This window comes from Sturnira hondurensis, unplaced genomic scaffold (assembly GCF_014824575.4).
Source record: "Sturnira hondurensis isolate 20B ecotype Veracruz unplaced genomic scaffold, ASM1482457v3 Scaffold0022566, whole genome shotgun sequence".
Taxonomy (NCBI): domain Eukaryota; kingdom Metazoa; phylum Chordata; class Mammalia; order Chiroptera; family Phyllostomidae; genus Sturnira; species Sturnira hondurensis.
The window spans coordinates 9,508,640-9,528,604 of record NW_028095197.1 but is presented as its reverse complement, the minus strand read 5'-3'; the positions used below and the strand labels follow the sequence as shown (position 1 = coordinate 9,528,604).

The window sequence follows — 19,965 nt, the reverse complement described above, 5'->3', positions numbered from 1 at the left end:
CATCCTATAGTAACTGAAAAGCTTCAGAAATATTGTTTAAAAGTGTCTCAGAAATAAGTTGGATTGAGCACTGGACCAGTATCCACAACACATTCATTTCCACTTAGGACTTCCCTTCTCTTGTCTATAAACCGACCTCTAGGTGAAACTGTCTCCCTGGGTCCTGGACACTCTAGTCTCAACACAGAGATACAATTTTAAAATCATCTTCTATGAGCCAATCCCCTGCTATTTCTCTGATCTTGTTTCCTACAACTTTTCCCCTCACGCTAACTCTGCTTCAGCAACACTGGCCTCTTTGCAGTTTGGTGAACGAGACAGCAATAGTCTGGCCTTAAGGCCTTTGCATTTGTTATTCTACGTGCTTACAGACCACTCCCTTCCCCCAGAGAGCCGTCCAGTTTGCTCCCTTGCCTCCTGCAGTTGCCATTCTCAGTGAGGACGAGCAACCCAAGGAGAGCACAGCAACGCCTCCTCCACAGCAGTCTCCACCCTCTTTACCCAACTTTGTTTTTCTCTATAGAACTTATCACCATGCGATGCACTACCATTTGGTTGTTTTCTGTCTATTTTCCATCTTTACATTGTCCACTGCTGTGCAGTAGTCAGGACAATGACAGGCACTATTGGAATATTTGTTGAATAAATGATTATATCTCAGCGAGCACAGGGAAAGTCATGGCAGTCAGTGACTGATTCATGAGAGCTGACAACAACCTAGAAGTGCTCTCATCCACCTATTAAACTATATTTATAACTCAGCCTATGACTATAAGAACATAACTTTCAACAATATTTAAGCTGCTAACATTTCTAATTTAAAAATATTAATAGGTGCTCAACTAAAAGTAAAGTATGTAAAATATTTTATTCAGATCACTGTTTAGGGTAAGCCCCAATCATTACTGAAATTGTGGCAAATTGCAAAAGTTCCAGATTTCCTGTAATGTCCAAGAGGCAGTACAAACTGCCCCACCAGTACTATATTATTTGCCACAGCCAACTTCGATTAATTAACTCCTCGTCTTACTTTGTCTTCACGTATTTATTCTGAGGTTCCTGTTGCAAGACCCAAATGGATAGTGATTTAGCTGCCAGCTGGTATTAAAAGAAACTAACTCCCAGGAAAAGCATGCTGGCACCCCAATAACCAAGGCAAAAGCTGCATTTCTACATATTTGAATCCAATTCCCCAGTCTGCCCTATGGAAACATTTCCTCTCCCTTTAGGCTTATTACAGAAGAGAGAAGAAGGAACAGAGAAAAGAAGGTATGAGAAAAGCAAAGAAAATTGAAGAATTTTAAAGGGTTCACATTCTCTAAACCCCAAGTGATGACTTCAAGCACATTAGCTTTCTTTTTATTAATCAAAGCATATGAAATGTATTTTCTGTACCCCAAATGTTATACAAAAAGCCTCCTACATAAAAAAATAATAAAATAAAAAATAAATTAAAAACACGAAGCATAATACCCTTGCAGTGAAGAGAACCCTAGACGTGCTTTCACAGGTATCTGGGCACCGCTAGCTATGACCCCATGTTAATTACACAAGAACTCGAGAGTCTGTGAATGTGGTCCAACACAAAATTGTAAATTTACTTAAAACATTGATTATGTGATTACGTCTCAAAAAAGTAGTTCATGTGTGGCCCAAGACAACCTTTCTCCTTCCAGTGTGGCGCAGAGACACCAAAGGGTTGGACACCCCTGCCCAGACCCTTAGGGTTGTCAGATGTGAAGCCTGGACTAGAATATCCTCTCAAACCACACCCTCGCAGAAATCTGACATTTCATTGTTAAAATTAACTACACGATTTAGTTTCACCTACCCCTGACTGCACCACGACGTTCAAAGAGAGAAGTACGTTAGTGGAGAAAATGAATACCATTCAGTGTTTTGTTCTGTAGTCTTCTTTCCATCACTGGTATCTGCCAAAGTCCATTGCCTCTTCAACACTAACAGGTGATCACACTGACATCATCATCAGCTACTCCTCACACGTATTATTTCATTTAACCACCACAAAACCAGTTGGATGCATGTATCATCCTCTATATTACTGACTAAGGTTTTTAAAAGGTGATATAACCTTGGCAAGATCACAAAGTACCTGATAGGGTCTGTCTTTAGACTTAAACCCTCTGATTCCAAAGTCTGGCCAGTTAACCACTACACTACACTCTTTTCAAAAAACAATAAACTAAAATATCAATAGAATTTACTCTTATTCTTTCTTTGAGGCTGTGTGTTCTTGGCTGATTAGGTAATGTAAGCATCTTTATCCGTTTTTTCACCCTTTTTTGTTTTTAACTAGCAAGATTAGTCTTGCTTTTTATGATGCACCATGATCCCCGCGCGCACCACTATCTAAGTGGCGATAGCAACCCCTGATCTTTTTCGGGCCCTCCAGTTAGTCTTCCGGCACTCTTTTACACGAGGAAAATACCATCACAGCCAGTTCAAAATCTAACATCACAACATGCATCTGTTTAATATTGACCTCTTGGGTGTGGAGAAGAGATCTCTCTCCTGCAGCTTAAACCAAAGATGACCAGTAGGGGACGGAACTACACTGCGATTCTTCAGATCTCTCAGTCCCGGCTTTGTTCCATTCCCTTAGTAGTCTGCCCAGAGCCCTTTCTGGTGCAGTTTTGACCCTAGTCCCAGGGTCAAAACGAGACACTGGGACTAGAGAGTCCCTGTCACTGTTCCTAAGAGGCGGCCGCACAGACACAGGTGTACTTACTTGCTCGGCGGTGCTAAAGACCAAATCCAGAAAAGTCATTATAGAGACAAGCCCCCACCCCCCGCCCGCCCTCCCCCCACCCCCACCGGCCAAAGCCTCCAATTAGCCAACGACTAAAGGAGCCGGGGCTGGGGGGAAGCAGGAGCTTTTCAGAACTAGCCAGGCCACGTTCCCGCCGTGCCACCCTCCATCATTCCGAGGCTTTCCGAACGCTCCCGGGTGGGAAAGGCTTCCCACCCCTTTCCCTCGAGACCCAAAGATCAAAGAAGCCAAACCTCGACCCTACTTAGGCGCGGCCTTGGCGGCCGGGCCCAAATCACTCACCATCATTCTCGTCGCTGTGCCGCCGCCGCGACATGCTGCACGCCTCTGTGCTGCCGAGCCAAGCTGCTGGGCGGAAAGCACGGAAGGAACCGTCGCAACGCTGGCGGAGGCGAGGACAGCGGCGAGGTGTGCGGAGTGGCCGGCGCGCAGGCGCACTCGCTCGCGACGGCTCCCGGAAGCGCAACGAGAGGCTGCCCGGCGGGCTCAGCGGCGACTAGGAGCTCCCCAGGCCGCGGGATTCAGCTCCGCAAGCAGGCGCTCCCTCCGCCTTCCTCTACCTCTCAGCTGCTTCCCTCTCCCGCCGTACGCTCTAAGTACTTCCGGGGCCACGTAGATAGCACCGCCTCTTCGACCACCCAAAGCGCGGAGGCGCGAGCTCATCCGGGAGGCCCGCAGTCAAGGAAGGAAGCTTCAGTCCGGGTCCCAACCTCAGACCTTCCCCCGTCCCCGGCTCGGGGGCTCTCTGGTTCTCCCAGCGTCCCTTTCGCGAATAACCTCGAAGACTTCCGGAGCGAGATGACGTTTCAAGTGTTCCTTCCTATGTAATCTCCAGGCGTGGCCAGGAGATCCCGGGGTGGTGAACTTTGTTAATTTGTAGGAGGGAGCCGTTCAATGAAGAAAGATCTAAGAAAGTCTCAGGAGTGACGGGTACGTGCTGATGTTACTCCTACTTCCGGGCGTTTGCCTCCTCGGGAAAGCTGGGTGGAGATTGGGCCAGGCCCGGCACGACACTTCGGTAAATAGCATCATTCATCCCATTGCTTAATCCAAGTGAAGGTAGGGATCGTTCTTGGGTCCTCTTCCTTCACTTCCTACATAACAGTGGATATAAGGCCTGTCGGCTCCATCCTTAAAACAAATCTGCAATTAGACCACGGCACTCCTTTGTTTACAACTGTCCAACGACTTGCCACTGCAAACTCCATACCCTTTTGTAGGTACAGGGTTCTTGTCTGTCATCACTGCACTCCCACTACTCTTTCTTCCTCCATTAGCTTGTTTCCACTTTGGGAACTGATGTTCACTNCTACATAACAGTGGGTATATAAGGCCTGTCGGCTCCATCCTTAAAACAAATCTGCAATTAGACCACGGCACTCCTTTGTTTACAACTGTCCAACGACTTGCCACTGCAAACTCCATACCCTTTTGTAGGTACAGGGTTCTTGTCTGTCATCACTGCACTCCCACTACTCTTTCTTCCTCCATTAGCTTGTTTCCACTTTGGGAACTGATGTTCACTATTGCCTTTGCCCGTAGATCTCTACTGCTAAATCTGCATGGAGTGCTGCTTGTCATGCAGGTCTCAACTCAAACATCTGGTCCGTAGTGAAGCCTTCTCTGGCTGCCCAGTCACTGTTTTATTTCATTCAGCAGATGCTGTATTTATTAACATTTAGCACCTCCTTTTGTGCCAGGCGTTGTTCTAGATGCTGAGGCTGCAGAGGTGAACAGAGGAAAAAATCTCTGCTTTTATGGTGCTGATGACCTATTCTGGAATGGGTAAACGTAGTGTGATCCCAGGTAGTGGGCAAAGGGATAGTGGTAGAAGATGACCTTAGAGAGGTGGGGGGAGGGGCTTTGTAAGGACTTTGCACTTGGTCTAAGTAGACTGAGAAGACTTTGGAGACTGATCTGTCCGACTTAATAGTTACCTGTCTGGCTCCCACATAAGGAGGGCAGTTAGTTGGTGTATTGCAATTATTCAGTCCAAAAATGATCAGGGCTTGAAAGGGGTTGGTGGTGAAGGTGGTGTGAAGTGGTCTGATCTGATTGTGTTTCAAAAGCAAAGTGAATAGGATTTTCTGAGGGACTGGGTAATAGTATGAAAGAACAAGTCAAGAAGAAGCCTAGAGTCTTTTGTCTGAGTAACAGGAAGAATAGAAATGTCATTTACGGAGGTAAGGAAGGCTGCGGAGGAGCAAGAGGTTGGTTTTGAACAGCTGCATCTGAACTGCCTATTAGCCTTCCAGCGGAAACTAGTAAGTAGGCAAGACAGTTGGGTGTGTGAATTTCAAGTTCAAGAGGGAGGCCCCACTTGGAGATACAAATTTGGAGTCACAAATTTGGAGTCAGTTAGTGTATAGTATTCTAAACATAAATTTCCCTTTACTTAGGGAAATTTCCTTTTTCTTTTTTTCATGGAAGTTTCAAATATTCACACAAGTTGAGAAGATTCTGTAATGAACCCCAATGTACTTTTATCAACCAGCTTCAGCAATTCCCAACTCACGGCCAATCTAGTTTCACCTATATTATCCCCCTTTGCAGAGTTATTATAGGAAATTTAGTTTTTAAGTCCTTGGGACCAGATGAGATTAGATCATTTAGATATTAGACATATAGATAAAGTGACTCAGCATTTAAAGGTTAGGACAGATGGTAAGGAGGATCCTCAGCAAAGGGAATTGAGCATCTTTTATCACTGATATTTTCCTGTTTTTAAAATTTATTTACTTACCGTATTTAGCGTCTCTTCTTCTTTCTAGAATATAAGCCTCAAGAGCAGGTACCTTAACTGTTTCATTAAGACCTGCCTCCGCAGCACTATTCTCTATGCCGGGCACATAGCAGTCTCTGCATAGAATAGTTAAGAATACCTAAATTAAAGCAAGAACTGAAAAGGATTTAGAGTGAGGAGAGGTCACATATGTGCACTCAGGTACACCACGATCCAAAGTCAGTGCCTTTCCCAATGTTACGTTTCATGTTGCCTCTTTGTCACTTGTAACATTTGCTTTGTAAAAGAAAGATTGCAGTATGTTGGTTATCATGTGTCCATTTTGACAAGATTTTGCCACAGTTGCAATTTGTGTATTTCTTCTGACTCAGTAAAATGGGACTCTCTTGGTAGTTATTTCTTCTAAGACAGAATTCACACTGCTCAAAAAATTTAGGGAAGAAAAAAGAGCAGACTGTTTAGAACTGAAGTTACTAGCACACAGCCTGTATGCCGAGTGCTTTTTGGTATCACTTTACCTTCATTGTCTGCGTGGCTTGTCCCCCATTCCAGTTTTTAATGCTACTGCCTCAGACTTTATCCACCCTCGGTGTTTTAGAGATGCCCTCCATTACTCTGCTCCTTACCCTACTTATTTGTCTTCATAGCCTCTTTTACCATCTGACTTTTTAAAATCTTCACCTAAGGATATGTCTTTATTGATTTCAGAGAAAGAGTAAGGGAGGGAGAGACAGAGAGAAAGAGAAACATCCCTATGAGAGAGAAACATCAGTTGGTTGTCTCTCATACGAGCCTCCACTGCAGATTGAATCTGCAACTCAAGTGTGTGCCCTGAGCAGGAATCAAACCTGCACCCTTTTGATATACAGGACGATGCTCCAACCAACTAAGCAGCACAGCCTCAGCCCTACTTTAAAAAAAAAATCAAATTATTTGCTTATATTCTGTCTCTCCTTATTGGAATGTAAACTCTAAGAAGCTAAGGGTTTTTTTTTTCTACTTCATTACTGCTATGTCCCCACTATCTAAAATAGTGCTTGCTAAATAAATATTTATTGAATGAATGAGTAGATAGCTTGGGCTACTGGTCCCATGCTGTTTGCATGATGAATTAGCATCAAGTTTACTTCGACTAGTAATGAAAGGCTTGGACATTACTGTTTCTCCCTTGCTCACTTCCTAGGAGAGAGTAAACTGAAAGGAATCTGCTCCCCTGCTGCAACCGAACCAGATGCCTTCGTCTACTTCACCAGACCAAGGAGATGACCTGGAGGCTTGTGTTTTAAGATTTTCAGACTTGGATTTGAAAGACACGCATCTTACCAACCCCAGTAGCAGTCTCAAAGCTGAGCTAGATATCAACACAAAGAAGAAATACTCATTTGCAAAGAAAAAGGTAAAACTGCTATCGGTGTTTCAGGATCACATGTGTCTAGTTAATGCAGACGGATCTAGAAGCAGCTCATCAAGGCTGTCCTCCAGGGAGAGCAGCGGGAGGCTGCTGCCATGTTCAAGGGAGGGTCTGGCCAGGTCCAATACCAGTGACCTTAGTTCAGTGCCAGGCACAGGGGACTCACAGGCAAGGTGTGGCCCTGGGACACGGGTTGTGGAATACTGGAGGACAGATCCCAGACAGACGGGCTGGTTCTTTTCCCCACCTAGGGTTTTGGGAGGAGTCCCGGGAACCCAGGAGACCTAGTCGTAGGGAGAATAGATGGCAGTAGGGCAGCTGCTGTTTAAGACTTCTGATCTGGTGCAGCTGGCGTAAGGCTTACTAATAAAGCTGTTACTCTCCCAGGAAGTTCTTCTGGTGAGTAGTGGGACATGAAACTGGAAACCCCTGAGGAATTTCACTGAGACCTCCACTAGCCTTAAACCTATGGTTATTTAACGGTGACAATTTGAAATGTAATTGCAGGCATTTGCCCTTTTTGTCAAAACCAAAGAAGTTCTAGCACCTTCTTACAAATGTAAAGAAAGGCAGTGGAAATGCTGTCAGCAACTGTTCCCGGACCAGACCAGCATTCACAGACACGTGGCGACACAGCACGCTGATGAGGTTTGCCGCCAGACCGCCTCTGTTCTAGGGCAGCTGGCGGCGACGTCGGCTGCTTCGAAGGGTCTTCTGTCTGCAGACGAAGGGAGCCCTCCAAAGGAGCCCCCAACTCGAAACCACGATGTGTCTGCTTGGCTCCCTGATGTTAGTTGTTTTAGCCCTGATGAGCTGATAGGGTAAGGTCTTCATTCTGTGCTTTTGGATTAATTTTAAAAAATGTTTGTTGAGCCTCAGTAAGGGATCACTACCCATCTACTAAAATGGCAAGATCCCAAAAGCACAAAGTTTCTGTCCGGGCCTGCACTAGGCCGATACGCATGCACTGTAGACAGCATAAGGTTGGCCTGTTGGCCTGTTCTTCCTCTTCCTCTCTCTCTAAAAATGAATAAATAAAATCTTAAAAAAAAAGAAAAGAGGTGTTTAAGACGAATAAGTTTGGGAAGCACTAGTTTAAAGTGTTCTTTATTGCAGCCCCCTCAGAGCCCTCAATAGATAAGGGGCTTGCTTTTACCGTGACTCAAACAGGGAAACACTCTGCAGGATTTCTCAGACATGATTTCATACAACAGCTTCAGAGGGCACTTTTGGGAGATGCAGCTTATTTCAGTTCTTCGGTTTTACAGATGAGGAAAAAAGGGCCAGAGATGCTAAGAGACCCGTGCAGACATCACGATACAGTGCAGTAGCAAGGGTATGTGTTCTAGTGCCAGAAATCGAGTGTTCGAGTCCTGCTGTGACTTGTAGCTGTCTCACCTGGAAGGAATTGGCCTCAGTTTACTCAGCTCTAAAGCGCAGATACTGCCTTCTTTAGAGCAGATGCAGACAGGGGTTGCTTCTCATTTCGGGAGAATGGTAGTAGGTGTGAAGGCAGGCATGAATTGCTCCGTCTAGGCCCTCCCTCTGCTGCTGCCTGGGTGCACTTTATGAATTGTGGCTTGTATGCCAGCGACTCACATGCTCTCTCCCCGTGGTTTTCTTCGTACAGTGGCCAGGGCAGTGATGATGGAGAGGTGCTACTTTACTATTGCTACTGTGACCTGGAGGATCCCCACCGGATCTGCGCCTGGCAGACAGCTCTGTGTCAGCGCCTGCACCTCACGGGCAAGGTAACACCTTTTCCCACGCCCCGCCCGTCACTGGGCTCCTCTCGCCTTCCCCTCGGATTGCAGAGGCTGCTCTCCTTACAAAAGGGTTCTGGGTTCTTAGAAATTAGCAAACTCGTGCTAGGCATTAAAACAGAATACTAAATAGCTGTTAACATAGTGTTTTATGAGAATATTTAGTGGCACAGACCAGGGGTCAGTAAATTTAAAGAGCCAAATAGTAAATATTTTAGGCTTTGCACAAAAAATGACTCCACTCTAATTCCTAGCACAGTTCCTGGTGCACAGTAAAATACTTAGTAAATACTTGTGGAATGAATACATTGATCACCATCTCTGTGTAGAGATCATCTTAAAAGACGGATATTCTCACACTTAACCTGCATGTACAAAGTATGAAACCAATTTCTTTCCTTGGCTTAGGGGCAGATTTTTATTTTTGGCCCAGCCCAAGGTGAGCGAGCACTGAGGGTCTCATACCACAAGGTGGCAGCACGTGCCTTGAACTTAGGTCTCAATTCTTAGGTTTCAATGATAACCTGTCCAGTTTACTGGGATCTTTTCTGGTAGGAGACTTGTCAGAATGTGGGTATTTAGTTAGAGAAAGAAAAGAACTTGAAAGTTCTGGAATTCTGGAAGGAAGCGTCTTGTCCCTATTGCTATATATTCTCTATTGCCTAAAGATACTGAAGGGAATGCATTGGAGGCTTCGGAAAGGAAAAATTATAAGATTTAGAGCCAGTAAGATCTGGTTCTGAATCCCATGTCTACACATACCAATTTGTGCCCTTGGGCACAATGTTCAGTTTTCCTGAGCTCGTGTCCTCTTCCGTCGAATGGGGATTATGACAGCTGCCTTTCAGGATCATAATGCAAAGCTCCTGTCTCACAGCAGGTGCTTGGGAGATGCTGACTATTGTTCCTCATCTCTGAGGTTTGAGGCCTGCCCCCCACCCCCTCAAATTTCTGTTGAAGAATCCCAGAAATTGAAGGTCTAGTGTGTGAGTTTAGAGATTACTCTGCCCCGGCTGTACAGGGAGTGGATGTGCTTGTTTTTATTTGGGTTCTGAGATAAAATAGAGGAAAGAATCCACTAACCTACACAAGAGACAGTAACATGGAAGTGTGTACTTCTTCATCATATCTGTCACAGTCAGAAACAGGTTTAGGGTAGATTTCCTGACCCTTATACTGGTTCAGCTCTGTTTTCCTATGTAATCCCTTAAAAATATATAAGTTGAAACACCTAACCAAAAAAATTCTGAACACGGTTTAGAGAAAAGTTTCAGGTCTAGTGGAAGAGTAGATAGTTAATGTTACTCATAGTAAAAACGAACTTGAAACATTGACTCATCAATATTATTAAGACTTATATGGAAGTGGACATTCTTTTTTTTCTTTTTTTTAATTCTCACCTGTGGACATGCTTATTGATTTTAGAGAGAAGAGAAGAGAGGGACAGAGAGAGGGAGAGGAACATCGAAGCGAGGGAGAAACATCCATCGGTTGCCTCTCATACGTGCCCCAGCTGGGAACCAATCCCACAGCCTAGGCATGTGCCCTGACCAGGGGTGGGACTCGTGATCCTTCTGTTCACGGGACAGTGCTCCAACCAACGGAGCCTCACCGGCCGGTGCAGACGCGCACATTCATTTTTAATACTGCTACCTTTTGCATAAGTTTATTAAAATAACAGGCAGCAAAAATATGTTACTTGTACTACTAATACCTATAGCCGTCTCAATTTTAAAATAAAGCCTAATTAATGAAGTGTCCACAGCAGTGTCTCTGCATTTCCTCTTCCAACTCATTCACACACCCGAGCCTGTTCCGCCCTGGGAAGGTCAAACTAAGTGGGGAGCAAACAGCGTTCCCTTTCTCGCACCATCTCATGTGCAGGTGCGAATCGCTACAGAAGGAGTCAACGGGACGGTTGGTGGGAGCAGACTGGCCACCAGGCTCTATGTGGAAGCCGTGCTTTCCTGCCCGTTGTTCAAGGGCCATCTGTGTGAGGACGATTTTAAGGTAAGAGAAACTAAAAAGAAGATGGCTCTAGAGCCATTTGCTTCTGCCTCGGTGCCTCCTCCTGTTGTGGGTTCTGAAGAGGAGGTTCGTGTGGAGAAGGAAGCAGAGCCCAGTAAATACCCTTCCCCTTTATAAGGTTCGAAGGCGGTGCATTGGCAGGGCCTGCGCGCTCCCATTGTTCCACTGTGTCGCCATGTGGTCCCGGTCAAGTTAGTGCCCTCTCTGGACCTCAGCCTCCCTCCTTACTACAGTTCACACAGTCTAAGCTCTAACACTTAGAGGCCTTTGCTCACCTGGGAGACTGCCTGGCTATTTCTGCAAACCTGCCGTGATCAGATCAGCACTTCACACCACAGGGGAACAAGATTGCTCTTAACAGCTAGCTGCTGGGTGTGAGTGACTTTCCACTTTATCATGATAGGTAAGAAAGATGGTGGGAAATAGCCTTGCTGCTGTTAGTTCTGGGGATGACAGATCAAGAGAGGTCATTGCTTCAGAGCAGGAGCTGGGATGTGGGCTTGCGTGTCGGAGTTGCAGTTTTAAGGGGGGAGTTTCAGTTTTAAATGCTTACTGCTGTAGAAACAGCTTTCCTGCACATAGTAGGCATGCAGTAAATGAGTACCAAATGTAAGATTTAAGTCTGTTTTATAACTCGAGAGCTGAAGTATTAAGGAGTCTTGAGTCAGGAAACCTGTTTTAATGGGAAAAGGGAATTACGGCCTAGAATATTCTAGATAACTCAGCATTATTAAATGTCTTATACCTGGACATGGAGAGAAAGGCTGTGTTCTGCTTCGTTTCTCATTGGCTAGACCAGCAAAGGAGGAGCGTGCTGTTTTCCGGAACTGCAGGTCGGTGTATTCGAAGAAATTGTGCCCTTGGGGATCAGTCCCAGTAAGATCTCCTACAAGAAGCCTGGTATGCTTGCTCTTAGAAGAAGCACTTCGCTCTTCTTCGAAAGGGTAGGACAGTATAGAGACAGATGTGGAAGTCGGGTGCAGGTCAACTAGAGCTGTGAGGAACCCTCTCGTTAAAATAGGTGTGGGCGCCAAACACTGGGGTTATTCGTGCTTCGATTGGTCTTCTGTTTGGTGCTGTGGGAACTGAAGTCTTGCCCCTCAAAATAACCTCAGTTATTTTATTATTATTATTATTATTATTATTATTATTATTATTAATAATCCTCACCTGAGGATATGCTTGATTTTGAGTGGGGAGGGAGGGAGAGAAGGGGAGAAACGTTGCTGCAAGAAACATCAGCTGCCTCACATATGCGCCCAGACTGTGGACTGAACCCACAGCCCAGGTATGTGTCCTCACCGGGGATCAAACCCGTGACCTTTCGGTTTACTGGCCAACACTCCAACCAACTGAGCCACACTGGCCAGGGCTTAGTTACTCTCCTTGATGACCACTTGGCAAGAAGTTGTTTTCTCTTTTCAAAGATAGCAATTTGGGATGAATGTAATTATTATTTATGGATAGTTCATTGACCAAGTAAGACACACAGGCGTATTGCTACAGGAAGCAAGTCACTGACACAAAGCAGTTTGTTTGCAAGTGCTCCAGAGTGTTCTCTCCCCTCTTTTTCCTGGTTACTATTGATGGTTGAAAGAAGTTTGGTAGGGTTTTTCTTTGTTTTTGTTATACCTTTTACTATGGAAATTTGCAAGCATTAAAAAAACAGAAACTAGTACAGTGAACCCTTATGTACCTGTCACACACCTTCAGCAATTACAAGTTCATGGCCACTTTCATCTATATATACACCCTTCCTCCACTTGGGATTATTTGGAAGGGAATTCTGACATCATGTCTTTTCATTCATAAATATTTTAGTAGCTATCTCAAAAGATTGAGAAAATCTTTTTGAAAGATTTTGAAAAAACTACAAAACCATTATCAGATCTGAAACATTTTTAATATTCTTTACTATTATCAAATATTTTGATAATATTTACTACCATCAAATAATACCATATTGTTTACGAAATGTTCCCACTTATTTCGTAATTTAAAATTCTTGTTTCTATTAGGATTCAGGTCAAGTCCACTCGGTGCTGTTGGTCACTGGCTGAGTCTCTCTTAACCCAAAGATCTGCCTCCATCTTTGTCCCCTTGTTTATTTTTTGAAGGAACTGGGTCGTTCTGCCTGCGGAGTTTCCCACAATCAGGATAGCGCTGGCTGCACCCCCATGGCACGTTCTCTTGTCCCCTGTGCTTCCTGTATTGGTGCTGCGGCCTGGGGGAAATACAACGTGAGCCACGTGTGAAATGTTTTGTTTTCTAGTAGTGGCCACATTTTAAAAAGTAAAAGGAAATAAGTGACATTAATTTAAAAAATATGCTTTACTTAATGCATTATAACCACAGTATTATTTCAACATGTATCCAATGCGAAGAATTGCTGGGGTATCCCCATGTTTGTGCGACATTTTTGAGGTCCTACATCTGTGGCCGCATCTTGAGAGCTGTCAGCCGCACGCGGCTACTGGCTACTGTATTAGACAGCTGCCATCTATAGACTTGATCAGATTTGGGTTTGATTTTCTTTTCCATTTCCTTTTTTCCCAAGACTACTTAATAGATAGTATTGTCTCCTTTCATCAGGAAGCACAAAGATCTATGTTCGTTTTTTTAACATGTAAATATTTAAAAGAAGGCTAAGGGTTAAGCCAGAGGGCAACAGGAGTAAGATACAAGCATCTAGGAAGGGACTTGTGATGAGAAGAGAAGGGCCAGAGAGGGCCATGTCTGCGTGGTGCCCCCGCCCGGGCAGGGGCAGGTGACTACAGACAGCCTTGGTTCTGCAGGACACGGCTCGGGAAGTTTGGGGAGGTGGGCTCCAGCCAGTGCTGTGCTGCTTCTGTTTGAGCCAAGTGTGCAGGTGTTTCTTCTCAATGTGTCCATGTGAGTCACTCTCCAGTCAGGCCTTCCCAGGGCCAGGAGAGCAGCCGAGGGAATGGATTTGGTTCCCTGTGGCTTCTTGTACAGGGGGGACCCCCAAAAGCCCCTGGAATTTATTTGTAACATTGCACAGTCTTACATGTTTCAGCTGCAGTCCCCTTCAGAGAACTCTGTTTGATGCAACATGTCTATTGAGATGTTTTTTCTGCTGCTCAAAACACTTGTTGATTTTGATGCCTTTTAGTACTTCTGCCATTTTTGTCTCACCTCTTTCACATTGGCACACGTTTCCCTTTGAGGACTTTTTTCATCCGGGGAAACAAAAAAAAAAAAGTCACTCAGGACAAGATCTGTTGAATAGGAAGGGTAGGGCACAGGGGTCATACTGTTTTGGGTCAAAAACTGTTGAAACTCAGCACGATGTAGGCAGGTACGCTCATAAACCACCCACCATGAAATGGGCAAGGGCCTTGAGTGAGTCTTCAGAAAAATTCACTGATGCTGAACGCAGCCTCTCACAACAGCACCAGCTGGCACACTGATAACAGAGGGGTTTCTAGAACACCCCCTAGCAAGGGAAGCCTGCACTACAAGAGGCCTGCCCTCCAGAAGGAAATTCCAGGTTTTCAGGGTCATCCCTTGTAAGTAGAAATCTTCGCAGTTGCCCATGCTTCTCATCACAGTTTTGGACCTCCCTTTTCACCCCACTGTTTCGGTGACCACGTAATTACATGACAGTAACATAAAATCTGGCCTCGTTACATTTTCCCCACAGTCTTAGGTTGGGCAGGTTGGAATCCGGTTCTTTGGCCATGCTCTGGGGCCTCTTTTCCCACCTTGGAACCCAGCAGTTCCAGGTGGTTGTAGGAACTCGTTCCTGAGTGGAATGAGGCTCCTGTGTTGCTGTCAAGGCTTATCACAGGTGGTGGCCAAAGTCACCAGAGCCCCTGCCCAGGAGGTGCGGTTGCCCTGCACTGCCAGATTCCCCAGAAGTTCCTTCTAGTCAACTGAGGTGTCTGAATCCCAAAAGACACAGGGATGTTTCTATCCTGGAGAGTTGGGAAGGCAAAGGGCACCCCCCCGGCCCCCCTTCCCACAGGTTCTCTCTTTTTAGTTTCCTTATATTCCGTTTCCCTGTCTCCGCCTTCTCCTAGCCTTTCCACCCTTTCTCTCCCCCACCCTTAGTCCTCATGTACCGTTCCTGCCGTCAACCCTCGTGCTTTCTCTCAGGCACAGGTGTGAGCATAATGTTGTGGGAGAAAGTTAGAAAGTGTTTTTAAAAATACAAGTGTATAGGAAGAATGTGTCATTACATATAAGTGCCCCACCTCCTCCACGTGGAGTGATGATGGAAGACTGGCCAGAAAATGGACCAGCGGGCCATGTGGCCGTTCAGACCCCAGTGCCTGGCTTTTATCAGTGGGTTGGGCCCAGTATGAGGGTGTGAATTTCTTTGACTGATTATTACTAAACTGCCAGGTCTCACCCTGGCCAGTGTGGCTGAGTGGATTGAGCACCAACCTGCAAACCAAAAGATCACCAGTTCGATTCCTGGTCCGGGCACATGCCTGGGTTGCAGGCCAGGTCCGCAGTTGCGGGTATGTGAGAGGCAACCGATCAATGTATTTCTTGCACATTGATGTTTCTCCTCTTTCTCCCTCCCCTCCCCTCTCTCTAAAAATAAATAAATAAAATCTTTAAAAATAAATAAACTGCCAGGTCTCCATAGTCCTTACCTTAGGAGCAAGGACAGTTAGGACACCTGGAATTACTAAATTACTTCATCACGACTATCAGTGCTATTTGAGACATGATTGTTATGAAGAAAACCTTTGGGTGGAAAGGACAAAACAGCATGGAAGTCATTGGCCTGGGCCACTTGGGCTTGGGCTTTGTTTCTTTGTTCTTGTTTTGTTTCAACTAGTTTTTTGGTTTGGTTTTAGGAATCCATTTATCTCCAGGTGAATTTCATAAAGAAGTGGAGAAGTTTTTGTCTCAGGCAAATCAAGAACAAAGTGATACTATCCTGCTGGACTGTAGAAACTTCTATGAAAGCAAAATAGTAAGAACCCAAATGGACTCCGCACAGCACAGCATGTTCCTGAAGCGGACACTGTGTGCCCTCCTGTGGTCAGGTCACGTGGGTCTCTCCCCACTGCTCTCGGCTTCTGAGGAAGCCCAGGCTGTGAACCCAGGGTCTGGTGAGAAAGGCCAAGGAAACAGGAATCAGAGACATCCTGGCACATGTTGTGCCTCCCCTTGACGTGTGTCGGGGTCTTGTAAAGTTTGCCTTGGGCAACCCGTCCAGTCCCCCAGAGACCTGGGGAGGGGACGCACCGCCCACCAGCCTGGTCTCTGAGTTGCAGCTCTTGACGTTGAAAGGTCAGAGTGTGGGATGAGAGCAGCAGCCAGCAGGCGTTTCCTTGCCAAGGTGGGGGGGGGTGGGGAAGGGGTATCTGACACAGAAAAGGCACACCAGGTGCACTTTCCTGACCATTTCCCTTCCGCTCTCACATTCTAGGGACACTTCCAGGGCTGCTTAGCCCCAGACATCAGGAAGTTCAGTTACTTCCCTAGCTACGTTGACAAAAATCTAGAGCTCTTCAGAGAGAAGAGGGTGCTGATGTATTGCACTGGGGGCATCCGTTGTGAGCGGGCTTCAGCGTACCTCAAAGCCAAGGTGAGTCACTTTCTCCAGGGCTCTGCTGGCCTGGCGGTGAAGAAGCTGCCACCACAGCATCTGTGGGCGCCCCACGTCATTCTCGCTCCCTCCTCCAGCCCGGCGGGGGTTTATTTTCCCTTTGCCCAGTGTCAGCTGAGGGTTTATGAGTACAAAATCTGACGTTCTGTACTCCTAAAGTGTGAGAAACGTTCAATAGCCTTACAGACTCTACAAAATCTGACGTTCTGTACTCCTAAAGTGTGAGAAACGTTCAATAGCCTTACAGACTCGTCAGGTACAAACAGGAAAAATTAGTTAACATCTCCCTCTGCTTAGTGTTTTTGCTTGATCCTGAGACAAGCAAATTCAGTAACATCACAGTCCCAACAGGTGTCTTCCTATATTTAGGGGGCAGCAAAAATAGCTGAGCTTCGCGGGATCCGGATAGAGAAGGCCTTGCCTGCTGTCATCGCCCATCCCCCATTGGCAAGTCCTGGCCAGCTGGGCCCTTGGGCCCTTGGTCAGCAGTTTCTCAGTCCCGCCGCGGGAGCCAGGAGCCGCACCTCGTGTCCCTCACCACGCGCCCTTCCTCTGTGGCGCTTCTGACTGGTCTCGCCTGTCCCCTCCAATCTCCTGTTGTTCCCCACACGCAGGGAGTGTGCAAGGAAGTGTTCCAGCTCAAGGGCGGCATCCACAAGTACCTGGAGGAGTTTCCCAATGGCTTTTACAGAGGGAAACTGTTCGTGTTCGATGAGCGTTTCTCCCTGGCCTACAACAGCGACACGGTGTCAGGTGGGTCGGCTCGGGGCCAGGGCCTGAACTCACGGCCAGGCTCGCTCTCCATGTCAGCCATCCAGACGGCAGGCTGGTACCAATCACTTGGAAATAAAACGGGGAGTGTGTGGCACCGCCGCTGCCCGGCACGGGTGGAGATGGGCCTGTGTCGGGACCGGGCTTCCCCGAGTGCTGGTTAAGCGAGTCCTCAGAGCAGGACGACGCCCCCGCTCTGCCTTCCTGCAGGGAGTCGGACTGAAAGGCCAACTCGGGGGCTTCCCCCGGGGTCAGTAGGTCAAATTCGGGCATTCTGTGACGTTGGGTGGGAAAATAATTATGATAGTTTTATCTTCATTTTCATAACCCCTCACTAAATGTAACACTTCCATCCATTATGAATGGATATAAGCAACAAATGACAGGTATTAGATGTACCTGCAACTTTGTCAATAGAAATGACAGTATTTTCATAGGTTTCAGTTGCTACCGAAATCTCAAAATCGCATTTATGTTCATCATTGCTTCCAAATGGATCTATAGGTCTTAGGCCTACCATGAAGTCTTATCATTTAAGGTGCTAGCATCTTAACTATATTCCAGATTTTAAAAAATAATTTCATATTTTATATTTCTATATAATTGGTTTCCTCTGTGAGCCTATGTAGTTTACTTTATGCATTTAAAAAATAGTTTTCTAAGAGCTCAAGCCTTCACTAGACTAACAACCAAGTCCATGGCACGAAGTAAAAGAACCCCTAGTATGGAGGGTCTGCACACGCGTGTGGTGTGCACTTCTCGGTGCGCAGGGCACTCCGAGGCGGGAGCTGGGCCTGGGCCGAGGCCAGAGGCAGGGTGGCCACAGGAAGTGGGTGGTTTGCTTGGTTTTGAGTCCACCCTAACCTGTGGTTCCAGACGAGGGCAGGCAGTGATAACAGCGAGAAAATAGTCCTCTGGAAAGATGGCTCCTTCCCCTGGACAGCAAGGGAAGGAAGGTCGCAGGCAGAGAGCCCTAGTGGCCACTGCAGGTCCAAAACGGGGTCAGAGACCAAGATTCCATTACTGCTCAGGTGAAAAATAGGGTCTGAGTTTGTCCTCTCCCCTTCTCGATCTTTTACTTAGGTTGGATCGTCTTGTATTTGTGTAACTTACTGACAGCTACGTCATCTGTTTTGGAGTTAGATGTGGTATAAAGCGGAGAGGAAGGCTCAGAGGTAGATAAACTTGGTAGGGAGACTTGAAGAAGAATGATGTTATCAGTGGTGACGGAAGTCAGCAGGGAAAAACCTGCTGAGGAAGTCAGTAGTTAAGGTTTTAGGGAGCCCAGTGCAGCATCTGCTAGCAACAGCAGGAGAACCAGGCCTGGGGAGGTGGCGTGTGGGCTGCGGATGTTGAATACAGATGCAGGATTGTCTGCATTTGGGTGTGCTGCCTTCCGGGAAAAGACCAATGAACAAGGGGGTGGTTGGCTAGCTTCGGGGCAGTTAGTGAGAGAGAGAAAGGCTTATACCTGTTTTCTAAAAGGGAAAAGAAAAATGGATCAGTGCGTGCTGGAATCAGGAAGACCATTCCCAGAGGCAACCTCCCCCTCAAAAAACGGGGGGATGGGGAGCATTTTTTGTGAGAAGATAGGGACTTATTATTTAGCAACATTCCCCAGGTGCAACGGGACATCTTTGATTCTGATGAGCTGAGAGTTGTGTTTAAAAGCTGGACAGGCACCTCTACACATGTGTGCGTGTTCATAACAAAGATTGCTCTTCCTTCTCAGAGTGTTCGTACTGCGGAGCGCCCTGGGACCACTACAAGCTCTGCTCCACTCCCCAGTGCCGCCAGCTGGTCTTGACCTGTCCCACCTGCCAAGGACAAGGGTTCACAGCCTGCTGCGTCACCTGTCAGGACAAGGGGAGCTGGCCTGCTGCAGGCCCTGCCCGCAGCAGCTTCAAAGAGGAATGCGAGTGTACCGCCCGGCGGCCGCGCATACCCAGCGACCTTCCAGGGCAGGTGCAGCTCCCTGAGAGCCCAGGGGCGAAACCCGGTGTCAGTGAGGACAGGCCACACTTGCGTGGGCAGCACCATCAGCATTTCCCCAAGCCTTCGCAGGGCTAGGTTGGAGGTGACCCTGTATTGGAGAGTGTTCAAGGCGCAGCAACAGAGAGCTGGGGGACTTGGTGGTGGCCAGTGCCACCGTGGCCGCCTGTACTTAACCAGAGAGGGGTGGGGTCGGTGCAGACCACTTGCCTGAGACAGTCCAACTCAGAAAACTGGACAGCGTAGAAAGAGGTGAGCTGTGGGGGTCCCAGAGCTGCTGAGGGATAGAGCCTGGGCCCGGTGACCGGTCTTGCCCTTTCTGTGCCATGCAGCAGGCTTGTAGTAGTAATTTTTCCTGCCACCAAACCTGTTTGTTCTGATGGTGAAAGTGTGAAAGCTATGGCCTTGGAAGTGGACTCCTTGAACCAGTCCCCCTAGGCCACCAGCCGTCCACCGGCCCCTCACTCGCCTCAGCCTGAGAGCTCCAGCCCAGGGGCTGCAGACTCCATCATCTGGCCCGTCTCCTGCTTTCGTGAATAAAGCTTCATGGGTCATACCCACTTGTTTATAGGTGATTTATGGCAGAATTAAGTATTTTCAACAGAAAGATTATGGCCTGTAAAACTTACAATATTTACTATCTGGTCCTTCACAGAAAACATTCTGTTTTGGGTCTAGATCAGTAGCTCGTCTGATGGCCTCAAAGGTGTGGCCCACCCTCGTTTGATGTCGATGGGGTTTCAAACAGAGATGCTCCCTGATTATCTCTGCTTCCCCCATGCCCACCACACTTGGCTTCTAAGTGTTTTCTTGGAGAGATTCAGATGACCTTGACACTGACATGCAGGTGGTGGTTATGAGTGCCATAGGACAGGA

At 46.8% G+C, this 19,965-nt stretch overlaps 2 protein-coding genes across 3 annotated transcripts in view; one reads left to right on the top strand and one right to left on the bottom strand.

Annotated features, from left to right (window-relative positions):
• NCBP1 (nuclear cap binding protein subunit 1) overlaps positions 1 to 3,156 on the bottom strand; it is a 38,554-nt gene extending 35,398 nt beyond the window's left edge. Inside the window, exon 1 of the mRNA XM_037035747.1 lies at positions 3,074 to 3,156. Within this exon, the coding sequence (XP_036891642.1) occupies positions 3,074 to 3,107 (34 nt within the window). The 5' untranslated portion in view covers positions 3,108 to 3,156. The remainder of the gene's footprint in view (positions 1 to 3,073) is intronic.
• Positions 3,157 to 3,631: 475 nt separating this feature from the next.
• Positions 3,632 to 19,643, top strand: TSTD2 (thiosulfate sulfurtransferase like domain containing 2). 2 transcript variants are annotated; one of them, XM_037035750.1, is made up of 10 exons: positions 3,632 to 3,721; positions 6,718 to 6,930; positions 7,453 to 7,766; positions 8,576 to 8,696; positions 10,593 to 10,718; positions 11,531 to 11,636; positions 15,569 to 15,687; positions 16,147 to 16,305; positions 16,941 to 17,079; positions 18,830 to 19,643. In XM_037035750.1, the coding sequence occupies exons 2-10, from the start codon at positions 6,766 to 6,768 to the stop codon at positions 19,165 to 19,167; spliced, it is 1,587 nt and encodes a 528-aa protein (XP_036891645.1). In that variant the 5' UTR covers positions 3,632 to 3,721; positions 6,718 to 6,765; the 3' UTR covers positions 19,168 to 19,643. The 2 variants fall into 2 exon arrangements, with proteins under 2 accessions (XP_036891645.1, XP_036891646.1); XM_037035751.1 differs by lacking the exon at positions 3,632 to 3,721 and adding an exon at positions 3,727 to 3,809.
• The last annotated feature ends 322 nt before the right edge of the window (positions 19,644 to 19,965 follow it).